The sequence below is a fragment of the Epargyreus clarus genome, unplaced genomic scaffold, assembly GCF_041222505.1.
Source record: "Epargyreus clarus isolate Ecla_fem2 unplaced genomic scaffold, WU_Ecla_fem_2.2 ptg000012l, whole genome shotgun sequence".
Lineage (NCBI taxonomy): Eukaryota > Metazoa > Arthropoda > Insecta > Lepidoptera > Hesperiidae > Epargyreus > Epargyreus clarus.
This window is the reverse complement of record NW_027332220.1, coordinates 9,926,614-9,939,299: the sequence shown is the minus strand read 5'-3', so window position 1 is coordinate 9,939,299 and position 12,686 is coordinate 9,926,614. Positions and strand designations below refer to the sequence as shown.

Sequence of the window (12,686 nt, the reverse complement as noted above, 5' to 3'; positions counted from 1 at the left end):
TACCCATAGGCCACAGTATTAAATGTAAAATTCCAAATATTCAAATTAAGCAGAGCTTTTGGTGAGAAGTGAAAATCTGATTAAATGTATATTTTTATAGAGAATATCTTGTATCCATTCGCGGCTGTACTGATGGACGTGTGGGACACGCTCTGCATGAGCCTGAAACAACCGAAGAAGCAATTGTCAGTTCAGTTCCGCAACGTGAAGTTCTACTCGCAGCCCATCTTGCACGATCGAAGACAGCTGCGGCTCAGCGTCGCTCTGCATAGAGTCTCCGGAATGTTCGAGGTGCGCACACATTTGTATGTAATATAGAAAATAAGGAGACATGCATTGCTACGATGTTCAATGCTCACTGTTACCCGTCGGCGGAAGTGGGTGTAGAACTGTGTTCATACCTGATGTAGATGCGTTGCTACATTGTTAACCAAGTCGTAGTACCTCACGTGAATATCCGTCATACAACACAATTCTATGATAAACTTGCCAATGCCGTAATTGAATTTTATTTTATTTCTATATTGTTACAGTCAAAGTGATCATCTACACTAATATTATAAAGAGGAAAACTTTGTTTGTTTGTTTGGTTGTAATGAATAGGCACAAAAACTACTGGACCGATTTTAAAAATTCTTTCAACATTCGAAAGTTACATTATCTACGAGTAACATGGGCTATATTTTATGAATATTGGATATATAGATATTGAGGCGGTACAATGTTTGCCGGGTCAACTAGTATTATAATATACATATAATGCCTGGTTATTACGTATAATGACTAATTTGTCCAGACAATTTGACGTAGTTATGTCTTGAAGTTACTTTTTTGTCTACCCACATGAAAACAATTGTATATAGGTAAAAATAATCTAATATTAGTCTATTTTACTACATGTATGTTAATCTGTGGATAACTGTAATTGGCGTACGCTGTTGTTATCCCTAAGAAATAAATAAAATAAAATAAAATAAAATGTGATAAATTAATCACTTTATTTGACTGTTATATATAATCTCAAGTTAAAGTTAGTCAAAGTAATAAATCTTAAGTTTAACTGAAATTATGAATGATGAATTCTGTTCTATCAACGTAATCTTAGCTGTATTCGATTACGAATCACGTAGTATAGGTCCGAATTAACGTGAATCGGTCCCACCCGCTCGCAGGGCGCTGCTGCGCCCTGCTCGCTTCTATTTTCTTTTATGTTCGAACCTAACCGAACCAATACCGAGCCTCTATGAAATACTAAAGGATTGGTTAGGTGAAGCTGGTACATAAAAAATATATATAAAACAAAGCGAGCAGGACGCGGCAGCACCCTATGAGCGAATGGGTCCAAATCATTTAAATTCAGTACATACTTAAAATATAAATAAGCTATCAGAGATAATAGTAAGGCATGTATTCTTTTTAATTATGCATGTCTTTTTATTAATCCACCCCATAGCTGAAATATACACTTATAACCTTTACTTTGAAGGTGTTATATGTAATGGCTGGTTAATGTGATTAATTCCGTGTTATTTATCACTTTGGCTGTAACAGATACATATTTTTTAGTTTTTCACTTTATTGTTCCTACCAGTGTCTTTACTACTTTCCAACCTAAATGATTTTGTTAATAAAATTTTATAAAAATACCGAAATTACTTAATTTTATATATTACCGAAATGGGTATTATTTTTAGGTAACGGATGACGTGACAAAAGTAGCTACAGGTTTCATCGAGCACGGTAATGACGAGGAATCGTTAGAGAGAAAAGGCGATTATAATGAACACTTTAACGTGACTTCTGAAGATATATATGAGATGGCTTTTAATCGCGACTACTGTTATCGGTATGTTTTAATCAATTAAAAGTAACAAATTGACACGTTTATGTTTAGTAGTTATTTCAATCCATGATTACCCACCTGAAGCTGAAGCTGAAAACTTTGTATTTATCTAACTTACAATATCCTTCAATGCTGGTATAAATGAGAAACGTATAAAAGTTTCATCATAGTATAATTATTAATAATGTAATTATGGGCTACATGATCCCCTTTCTATCGTCAGAGGCGACTAAAAGGGGGCTTCCGGGGATGCGGGCGGCAAGTGGGAACTCGAATCGTCCAGCTAACGACCCCGTGAAGGATTGTGCTATTTTGTGGTCGCATACCGTCGTAAACACTAGATAGTATGGGAGGAGCGAATACTGCTCCTCCAGGTCAGAACCCGATCGGGGTATCGCGTTTGGAGGACTCTGATTGTGTTCCGTCGGACCCAAAGTACTATATAAACGTCGAGGACGGTACCTTTTGATGGTTTTCCCCTCGTAAACAAAAAAAGGCCTTGTAAGCCATATCTGATAATTATATTAGATACATGCGAGAGAGCTTGAAACATTGCTCATATGTATATATAGTACGTTTAGACGAATGAGTGGCTTATTTTTTAAGCACACTCGGAGAAACGCCTTACTTACTTCATATTTCATCCGTTCAAATTGGGCGTCTTAGAGCACAAACAGAATCAACGAGATACGGGCTCGTCCCGAGCGTGTTCGCACGTCCACACTTGAGCTGCTCTGCCAAATGAACTCATTCACCAGAGTTCTTAATAAAAATTTCTTCTAAAAGCACTAATAAATTTATATCAAAAGTTACTATGAACAGAATCAAAATTGCTATAGTCAGAGTGATAACGGTATGAATGTTAATTGCAGCGGCGATTTCCGTAGTATCCACAGTGCTACGAGCTCCATGTCTGCAGCTCGCGTGTTGTGGCGCGGGAACTGGGTCACCTTCCTCGATGGGATACTTCAGATTAATGCTCTAAGACGAAAACATAGCACTGTCTCTCAACTGGAGTTTGTTAGGCGGATAAAAATTAATGTTCCTGAACATGTTAAAGATAACATCGTGAAATTGAACAACGAAAATGTTATGGTAGCTCGTGTGTTTGAAGAAGATTATTGCATCAGGTATTTCAATACATTTATTAATAATCTCAATTTATTTAATTTTTATTTTTTTTACATGGAATAATTTAATTCCATGTAAGAAAATGAAAATGATTTGGAAAGATGGGTATATTCAAAACCCATTAGTTTTCCGTAGCGATTCTGTATTCTTTTGGAGACTTCGCTGAATATCATGGTTAACTCTTGTGGGAATATTTGTAGTTGTTTAAAACCAAGATTTAAAATAAAATCATTAAATACACTCAATGTGTCTTGCGTCAATAATATTACTTAGTGTACTCTTATTATTGAACGAGCTTTTCCCCGCGGCTTCGCTCGCGTTACGAAGTAATATTTTCATCCCCTATTTTATCCCCTTAGAGGCAGAATTGATCAAAATCCTTAATCTTAGTGGATACCTACGTCATAACATCTACCTGCATGCAAATTTCAGCCCGATCCGTCTAGTGGTTTGGGCTGTGCATTGATACATCACTATGTCAGTCAGTCACCTTTGAGTTATATATATTTAGATTAGGGATTTCCTGAATACGCGGAAAGAGGATTCCTAAACAGAGACCATTTTCAAATTTTGGTTCTCAATTCTTTGATTCGGACAATGTAAAGGCACGCACTGCTAAACTATAGGTACTTCCGTAGAAGCTGATAGTTTAAAAATGTTTTGAATTTTGAGCTAATCCTGTTTCATTAAAGAGATTCGATTTTTTAAGCAACTGGACTCGAAAGTAGTTCTGTGTGTAATCATTGACTAATACTTACATACTGTTCATTTGATTGCAGTTGTGGTGGTGTTGAGTTAGAGAGTATTCAATATCGTGATTTAATGCCTTTGAATAGAGGTCCTATATCATTAGAGGCACTGAAATTTACTGGACCTAGTATGCAAACATTAAAAGAGGTAGGTTTTCAGACGTCCACAAACTCCCAAATTAATAAGGTACCTATAATTTTACGTCATTTAGCCTTTCTTTCCCTTTTTTGCTCACTAGTTGTTCACAGAAAATTAAAACGCGCTAGAAAATTTTATAATTAGCTGTAGCTATTATTTCGCAATCTTAACGAATATCAGCTTTGTGTAGTCTTTGGGTCGCTAATCATATATCATCTTCAAACTCATCAGGGAGCTGGTAATGAGGAATATGTTCCCCTGCAAGAGCGCACCGCGTCGGAGTGCAACGTGCAGCTGCAGTGCGGCAGTGTGGGGCGGCCGCACTCGCTGCAGTGGGTCGAGGCGCGGCCCCCCGCCGGGGACGGGGTCGATGTTACGGTATGTCCAGCGAATGAGTTTAAATTTAAACAATTATGTACGTAAAATTGCCTTACGTAATTAATGGAGTCCCCCTTTGTACTCTAAACGGTTTCTCATTGGGTAGTACCTGTACCTAAATCAAATACAGGTGTGGAATAAATTTCCATCGTTTATCGTATCGTTAACAGTATGATGACGTTATATGCGTTGGGTACATATAAGCTTTAAGTAGAATTTTTATGTCGTCATCGTAATAACATCTGTTATTAATAATTGAATAAATTGTCAAAATTCAATTGTCGCCAAGCAACCATCGGTTAAGATTGATTTTATTAGTAACTTCGTCAAAAGTATCTGATAAAAATAAGTTCCGTTAACATAGTTTTTCAAACGCTACATCAACATTAATATGGACAGAAACAATGACATAAATTAGTAGTCGATATGATGGACAGAAATAATTCAATTTAAAAATTAACTTATATTTTTTTCGACAGGTTCATTTCGCTGGATTGAATTACACTGACTATGAAAGAAGCATAAGACCTCAGGCGTGTAGTGAAAAAGAAGCTGAAAATATCTTTGGGGTTGAGTTTAGTGGAAAATTAAGTAGGTAAGTTGTACTATTTAAAGTGATTTCAAGTTACATTGGAAGTCTTTATAGAGCGTAGTCGCTATAACAACAAATGCTAAAAGTGAGCAAGAAGTTATACTTTTTTGGTGTAATAATTTTAAATTAAGAAGCACTCTTTTACTTTGTAGTTTTATTAATTTTGAAATATATAGAATAAGATTTAAATAAATTAAACCCAAAGTGTTTTGAGAAAGATAGGTACACATGAATCTCTTTAAAATAATTGATTACCTACTTTAACGTAATAGTTATAGGCACTATCCTCGTACATTATCGATGAGATTTCTATAGTGTTGGTCTCTGGGGAAACAGAACTGCCCCGCCGAATTTAGCAAAAGCAAAAAAAAACACAGGCGAGCCTTCTCGTAAATTCTCTAAAACATAATTTATTTATTTCTTGAACAAGAGTTGTAACATGTATTTCAGTGGACTGCGCGTGATGGGCCTGGCGCCGGACGGGGCGGTCCGCGCCCGCCTGCGCGCGCGGCCGGAGCTGCTGTGGCCGGTGCCGGCACACTGGACCCTGGAGGACGCCGCCACCGTGCCGCTGGCATATTGCTTCGCGTACTACTGCCTCGTGAGTACACTGCTAGTGCTGATAGTATAGAGACGCTGCTGTGATTCTGCTGCTCCGTGGTCGCGAACACCATATGCACCGTGAACTCATATCAGAATGTACATTAATGGCACTGATCAGATCAGATCTCACACGTAATATAAACTTGCACGTTCCACTTAAAACTCCCAAACAAATAGACGAAGAAGTGGGTGGATTTGTTAAAATTATCCAACATTCAGCCTGGAAAAATACACCGCAAACTAGAGTGAGAGTCACATGTCCAACGTGTACAAGGGAAATACTTGTCCTTATAAAGGAAAAACAGAGACAAAGGAAAAGGTGGCACCAAACGAGGTCTCCCGAAGACAAGAAACATCTGAACAACCTCACAAAAACACTTAGGAGAAAAATTAATCAATTTAATAACGATACCCTAAAAACCTATTTATCAAGCTTAAACAATGATCGCAGCACAGACTACTTACTGTGGAAAGCTACCAAAGGTTTGAAACGACCTATTAAGCAAATTCCCCCAATTAAAGATAAGTATGGAAAATGGATAATTGATGATATGCAAAAAGCTTCTCATTTTGCCCTTCATCTAGAAAAAATCTTCCAACCAAATGAAGGAGAATATAGTGATTATAGTAGCCACTGTATAGAGCAGACGGAGCTAGATATTAAATTTGTGACCCCAAAAGAAGTGTCAACAGAGATACAACGCAACATTAATCCTAAAAAAGCTCCTGGATTCGACCTGATTACAGGTGAGGTTATGAAGAACCTTTCTAGAAAAGCTGTAATCAAGTTAACTTCCCTAATAAATGCTTCATTCAGAATTCAATATGTTCCAGACTTAGGGAAGGTAGCTGAAGTAATAATGATATCAAAACCGGGTAAACCGCCACATGAAGCTGCATCATACAGGCCTATCTCCCTATTGCCTATAATGTTGAGAAGCTCTTGTTCAAGCGACTCAAACCCATATTAGAACATTAAAACTTAATACCAGATCACCAGTTTGGTTTCAGAGAAAAACACTCCACGATAGATCAGATTCATAGGATCTCTAGTACAATAGAAAAATCATTAGGAGAAGAAAATCTGCTCTGCAGTATATTTAGATGTAGCGCAAGCCTTCGATAAAGTTTGGCATGAAGGCTTGATATTGAAGCTAAGAGCAATGCTACCAAAGCATTTTTCAGAAATATTAATATCTTTTATTTCAAACAGAGCTTTCCGAGTGAGACAAGGAGAAGCATACTCAGATCTCAAGCAAATAAATGCTGGCGTACCACAAGGCAGTGTATTGGGGCCGGTCCTGTACCTCTTATACACCTATGACATTCCAGAAACAGAAAATAATATCTTTGCAACTTTTGCTGATGATACTGCAATCATAGCTGTAGGGAATTATCACGCTGAAGCAGCGGAGAATTGCCAAGTAGCTATCAACAAAGTAATCAATTGGACGAAGAAGTGGCGAATGGAACTCAATGAAAGCAAATCAGTGCACATTGATTTTACAAATATGCATCCTAATTATCAACCTATATATATTAACAATACACCCATACCATACGCAAATACAGCCAAATATCTTGGCATGACCCTTGATGCGAAGCTGGAGCCTGAGAGCTGGAGAGCTCACGTCAAAAAAAAACGTGACGAGCTGGAGCTCAAATACAGAGCTATGCATTGGCTATTTGGGAAACATTCCTCGCTGTCTATATACAATAAAATATTGCTATATAAACAAGTCCTAATGCCTGTTAGTGACATGACACAGTGTAGTGTTAGTGAAGTAGTGATAAGTGAACATTATAGAACACAAGAAAAATGTGTCTACGCCTTTATGCGATAAGACAAAGAAGTGCAGTGTCAGAGGACGCCGCCTTCATTATATGATTATTTAGCAGTTTAAGTTAACGTAAAATTACTCATTAGTCTTATAGTAGGCTAGATTGTAATAAATATAAAGTACCTTATTACTCATTCGGTACTTTATACATGGAAAAAAAAGAATGTACATTATTTCTAGGTTGAAAGGTTCCAATTACTCCCTGGTATGCGGATCTTCGTGGAGAATGGTGTTAGCGCCTTCGGGCAGGCAGTGATAGCCCTCGCCGTGGCCAACAACTGCGAAGTGTTCACCACTACCCGCACCGTCAGCGAGAAGCGGCATTTGCTCAGCTTGTTTCCTCAGTTAAAACGTACGAAATAATTATCATCTACGGTTTCTTGTAAATAACCGGTATTATAAAGCAACCTTTTTCATTATAGATGACCACATCTGCGGTACACGTGATTATGAATTCGCAGATATGATTTTATCGATAACCGAAGGAAAAGGATGTAATTTGGTCATAACAAGTATTAGAGGTGGACTAATGATGGTAAAAAAACTTGGAATTGTTTGTTTTTTATTCCTGTGAAATAAAAATAATGCGCTTATTCCCAATCAACATTTTTAGAAAAAGTTTAACTTCTTATCAAGATCACTTGATTTAACTACATAGCTTGATAATACATTTACAATAACTTTAGATTTGTACTTTTATGTAAAATCTTAAAATGAATTTAACTTTAAATTTCCAATTTTTGGTTCTAAGGACACACTTAAATGCGTGGCAGACTTTGGCTCCACAATCGTGATCGGCGGTGGACAAGAATGCGAGTTTGGCATGTACTACCTATTCCAGAGCAGGAACGTCGTTTTTATGAATTTCTCTCGTATCTTACAAGAAAATAACAAGGAATTAATGACAGTAAGTATACAAGTCCTATCAAGGTTTGTGCATTGAAGGGTAGATTGCTAGAATCAGTAATAGTTTGACCAGGGTTAACATAGTTGACCCAGGAGGTTCTACCAGCTTCCGCGAGCACTTCACGCGCGTGGTCCCCCGATTAATGGGGCGGCGGCTGCATTAAAGCGGCTGCTGCCCAATCTCGGGGAGCCCAGTGCGGGCAGCCACCATCTATACTTAGAGGTGGTGCGGTCCATGGCCTTACGGGACACCCGTATGAGCAGAGTCCCTGACAAGGCAGAACGTCACCCTCTTGAAGATACCACAGAGGGTGATGGCCGTCGGGGTCGTCCGTGGATACCGTACCATCTCTTTCGAGGCGGCGTGCGTATTGGCGGTGTGCCCTCCTTGGGATCTAGAGGCGGAGGTCTTCACTGCCCTGTATCGGTGGCGCGCAGACGCGACGTTCCCGCGCCCACCTCAAAGATGAGCGGATGGAGTAAACTCCAACTCCATCCCAAACGGAGACGGGCCCTTCTGTGGTCAAACGCCGCCGGGACCGCGGACAAATGCTATAGCATACCGGCAGTCCTGGCAAAGGGTGTCCAGAGGAACATCGTGGGGTTTTACCCGGTAAGAGTCCGGGATATCATCTCAACTGCCCCCGTGGCAGAGAGGAACCCATAAGGGTTTACCCACGTAAAAAAAAGAAGGTTCTACCACCTGAAGGTGGTACAACCCTTTGTTGTTCGACTCCGGAGGCACCACCGCCACCTATTTCTACCTAATAGCTGCAGTGTTAAACGCTGATGTGATCTGGTTTTGTAGGGTGTGGTAAGGGAGACATGCTTTTCCGAGGCGTTCCAGCCTAGTCCTCAGGGGTAGCGGCGCATCTGTGGCCGAACTCAGGTAGTAGTATCTAATCCTATCTGGGGTTGGTTACAGAAGTCCATGAGCGACAGTAGCCACTTACCATCAGGTGGACTGAATGGTCGTCTGCTACTCCTATATTGTAATAGGATGCTCACCTTAATGCATTGTACACACACATAACAACGACAAAATATGTTAATTATTTACAAAATAGTGGGATAAAGGTAAATAGAAAACTTAAGATACATAAAATGGCAACACAAACGAATAAAAACAAAATATATATAATAGTTATATAAATACGTTACAGTATATCCCTATGCTTGTATGTATACATTGCATACGGAAAAGGTACTCACTCAGCATGAATGCCATGGTGTGTTGCACCACGGCGCTGGTTTTCAGTGAGCCCTTAGAGTGACTCACGGATATTCGTACAGCGAAGAGAAGTAAGAGCTTTTAGGGCTCGTACACAAAACTGCGATGCGACGTCGCATCGTAAAAATCTGCGAGCTCCCTCGACGCATCGCAAGAACTTGCGAATTAATTCGCATCGCACATTCCTGCAATGTTTCGTCACACTTGTTGACGCCATTTTTAGTTTGTTCTGAGACAGCGTGTGGGAAGACGTATACTTTAATGTAAAAAAATGACAAAGTACGTCGTTGACTTTTTTATATTACTGATTGAGGGCGCCCTGTTCTTTGGGAAACTAAATATAAAATAAATGATATATGATAAATGGATGAACCCAAAATTTTCTTTGTTACTCTTTCCTGTATCTCTTTAGCAATAACAAAAGTGCACACTTCTTTTAACGATCCATGTCACGACCTAATTTTCAAAATACGTTCCGTACGGTTGACGGTTGTCGAAAGAATGGTCACCCTGTGAGGCGCTATGCCGCACGATATCGCATCGCAGCACTTCGTGTCGCAATTTTCTGTGTTGCGAATTCACATCACGTCGCATCGCAGTTTTGTTACGAGCCCTTACACAAAACTGCGATGCGTCGTCGCATCGTAAAAAATTGCGAGCTCCCTCAACGCATCGCAAGAACTTGCGAATTGATTCGCATCGCGCATTCCTGCGATGTTTCATCACAGTTGTTGTTGTTGTTGGTCATCCTGGGAGACGCTATGCCGCACGATATCGCATCGCAGCTATTCGTGTAGCAATTTTCTGCGTTGCGAATTCGCATCGCGGCGCATCGCAGTTTTGTGTATGAGCCCTAAGGGGTAACACGTGAGCAGCCGAGTTCCCAATATTTTTTATGACGTGGGTAGACGCATTTTGTGTTTACATTTGGAGTGTTTGGTATTGCTCAATATGAACTGTGCTTGTAAATAAGATAAATTGTTAGTAATAGCATATTAGGAGTGTATGCCTGTAACAATGTGGTGTTTTAGTAGGTTTGTCTTTCTTTATTTCCTCGGATCTAACAAACAGTTACATGAATTTCGACAGGTAAGGTGTCATTATATTCGTCTCAAATACTCAAGTGTCCTTAGATAGGTGTTAGCAAAAAAATCGAAATGGCGGAGTTTTGGCGCGAAATAGTAATAATAATATAGAGGGTGTAAGTTATCGTAGTTAGTCGATCAAGTATATAGTATCGCATGGGAGACGTGACCGGGTCCGTGTCTCACGGTAAACTGCCGCAGCGCATAGCCCTCATTCTCGAATACGACTCTGTCCACATGGCGCACAATTTTTAAGCAAAAGTGACGTCACGGCGTCTACCTGAGGTACAGGTACTAAGACAATAAAATTAGCAATCTTATTAAACAACGATGTCGATATCCACGACATATATATCAAAACCGCTGAACTAAGAGTTCTGAAATTTTGCACATAGGTACTTTATATAGCATTTGTCCCTGTAGTTCCGGGACTAGAATAGAGCTACGGTAACTTCTGCCTGTCGTAAGAGGCGACTAAAAGGGGGCTTCCGGGGTTGCGGGCGGCAAGAGTGGGAGCTCGAGCCGTCCAGTAAGCGATCCCGGGAAGGACGGCGGTATGTGTGGTCGCATACCGTCGTTAACACCAGATGGTGCGGGAGGAGCGAAAACTGCTTCCCCAGGGCAGAGCCCGATCGGGGCATCGCGCTTGGAGGACTCCGGTTGCGTTCCGTCGGAGATCCCGGAGTTCCCCAACAAGCGTTGAGGACGGCCACCGGGGGGGTTTTAGTGCGGTAAGAATCCCACATAACCCGGCGTCGCTCCCACGTCGTCGGGTACCTTTCGAAGGTTCCCCCTCGTTAAGAAAAAAAAAAAAAAGGTACTTTATATAGCATAAGTAAGGACTAAAAAAGGCCTTTTGGAAAATCTACTCCTAAGAGGGTAAAATAGGGGTAGACAGTTTTTTTTGAAAACCTTTAATTTTGAAGCAACTACTATAAAATTTTCTATTTGACTTTCTGGATACGAACAAGGACACAGCCTTTTGTCCACTTTTGAAAAATCAACCCCGACGAAGTAAAATAGGGGTTTAAAGGTCTTTTGAACAACCGTCAATTTTCAAGAAATAATGTGAAATTTTTTTTTGGCTGGCTGGTTATAGATAATAAAATTCTACCCCTAACTAGAGCGCAATATGGTGGATTCTTTTTCGCGAAATAGTGACACATTTTTTTAAGGTAACCAAAGCTATCAAGTAGGGTATCAAAATATAGGAAATTAAAAGGAGCTGACAAAAATATACTTTGGAAATAAAAATGTTTTCGGAAATTCTACTTCCGCCTTTTTGTGCAGGCGGGTTTTTGATTTTTAATTAAATTAGGTACTTGTTTAGTTTGAATTTTGGCGAGTTAAAATGTTAAAAAAAAATGTCTAATTTTGTTTAGTAATTATGGTCGAGTTTCGACTGGCAGGCAATAATGGCTTTCATAATGGCTTTCGCCGTGTGGTGTACAGCGTCTGCAGCGGCTGGTGAGCGCGGGCGTGTGCGGCGGCGCGGTGCGGCCGCTGTCGCGCGTCACGCTGCCGGCGCGCCGCGCGCCCGCCGCCGCGCGCTGCCTGCCCGACCGCCGCCGCGCCGGCTGCCTGCTGCTGAACATGCGGGACGCGCCGCTAAATAAACGAAGGTTCGTAATTACAATACATGCATACGTATGTATATCTCCGGGATGTATAAATGAAGAAAATGGAAGAATTTTAGTATTATAAAAACACTTTACCCCATTAATATACATATATTTCGTTGTTATTTTTGTATTTAATTTAAAAACTGGACTGATTTGTGATTAAAATTATTAATGAATCCTACAATTCTTACAGACTATTGTGTTCTCCTGATAAACTTCAGTTCATTGCGTGTGCCAATGAGGCTTTGGGATTAGTTCTTGCTGAGAAGCTGGTGCAAGCTGGAGCCCGTAAATTCCACATACACTCTCAAAATACATTCAAATATATTAAAAATAATTTGAGGTAAGTAATTATAACAATGATACAAGAAATAGAAATAATATGTATTTATATGTAAAGAGATGATTGAGAGGTGAATGAGTTTATAATCATCGGAGAAGATTATATAGGATTGTCTTGTTATAGTATTCTTCATAGCATGCCGATATACTATATTAAAATTCGTACCTTAGTATACTATTTTACCATATATGTTTTCTTTACTCCATTAAATTATTATTATACA

The 12,686-nt window shown here is 39.7% G+C and overlaps 1 protein-coding gene across 1 annotated transcript in view; it reads left to right on the top strand.

Annotated features, from left to right (window-relative positions):
• LOC140746383 (fatty acid synthase-like) overlaps nucleotides 1-12,686 on the top strand; it is a 41,366-nt gene that overhangs the window by 17,983 nt on the left and 10,697 nt on the right. Inside the window, exons 18-29 of the mRNA XM_073078510.1 lie at nucleotides 101-291; nucleotides 1,695-1,846; nucleotides 2,716-2,973; nucleotides 3,754-3,871; nucleotides 4,094-4,240; nucleotides 4,720-4,835; nucleotides 5,283-5,433; nucleotides 7,457-7,628; nucleotides 7,699-7,811; nucleotides 8,028-8,183; nucleotides 11,951-12,120; nucleotides 12,314-12,463. Of these exons, the coding sequence (XP_072934611.1) occupies nucleotides 101-291; nucleotides 1,695-1,846; nucleotides 2,716-2,973; nucleotides 3,754-3,871; nucleotides 4,094-4,240; nucleotides 4,720-4,835; nucleotides 5,283-5,433; nucleotides 7,457-7,628; nucleotides 7,699-7,811; nucleotides 8,028-8,183; nucleotides 11,951-12,120; nucleotides 12,314-12,463 (1,894 nt within the window). The remainder of the gene's footprint in view (nucleotides 1-100; nucleotides 292-1,694; nucleotides 1,847-2,715; nucleotides 2,974-3,753; nucleotides 3,872-4,093; nucleotides 4,241-4,719; nucleotides 4,836-5,282; nucleotides 5,434-7,456; nucleotides 7,629-7,698; nucleotides 7,812-8,027; nucleotides 8,184-11,950; nucleotides 12,121-12,313; nucleotides 12,464-12,686) is intronic.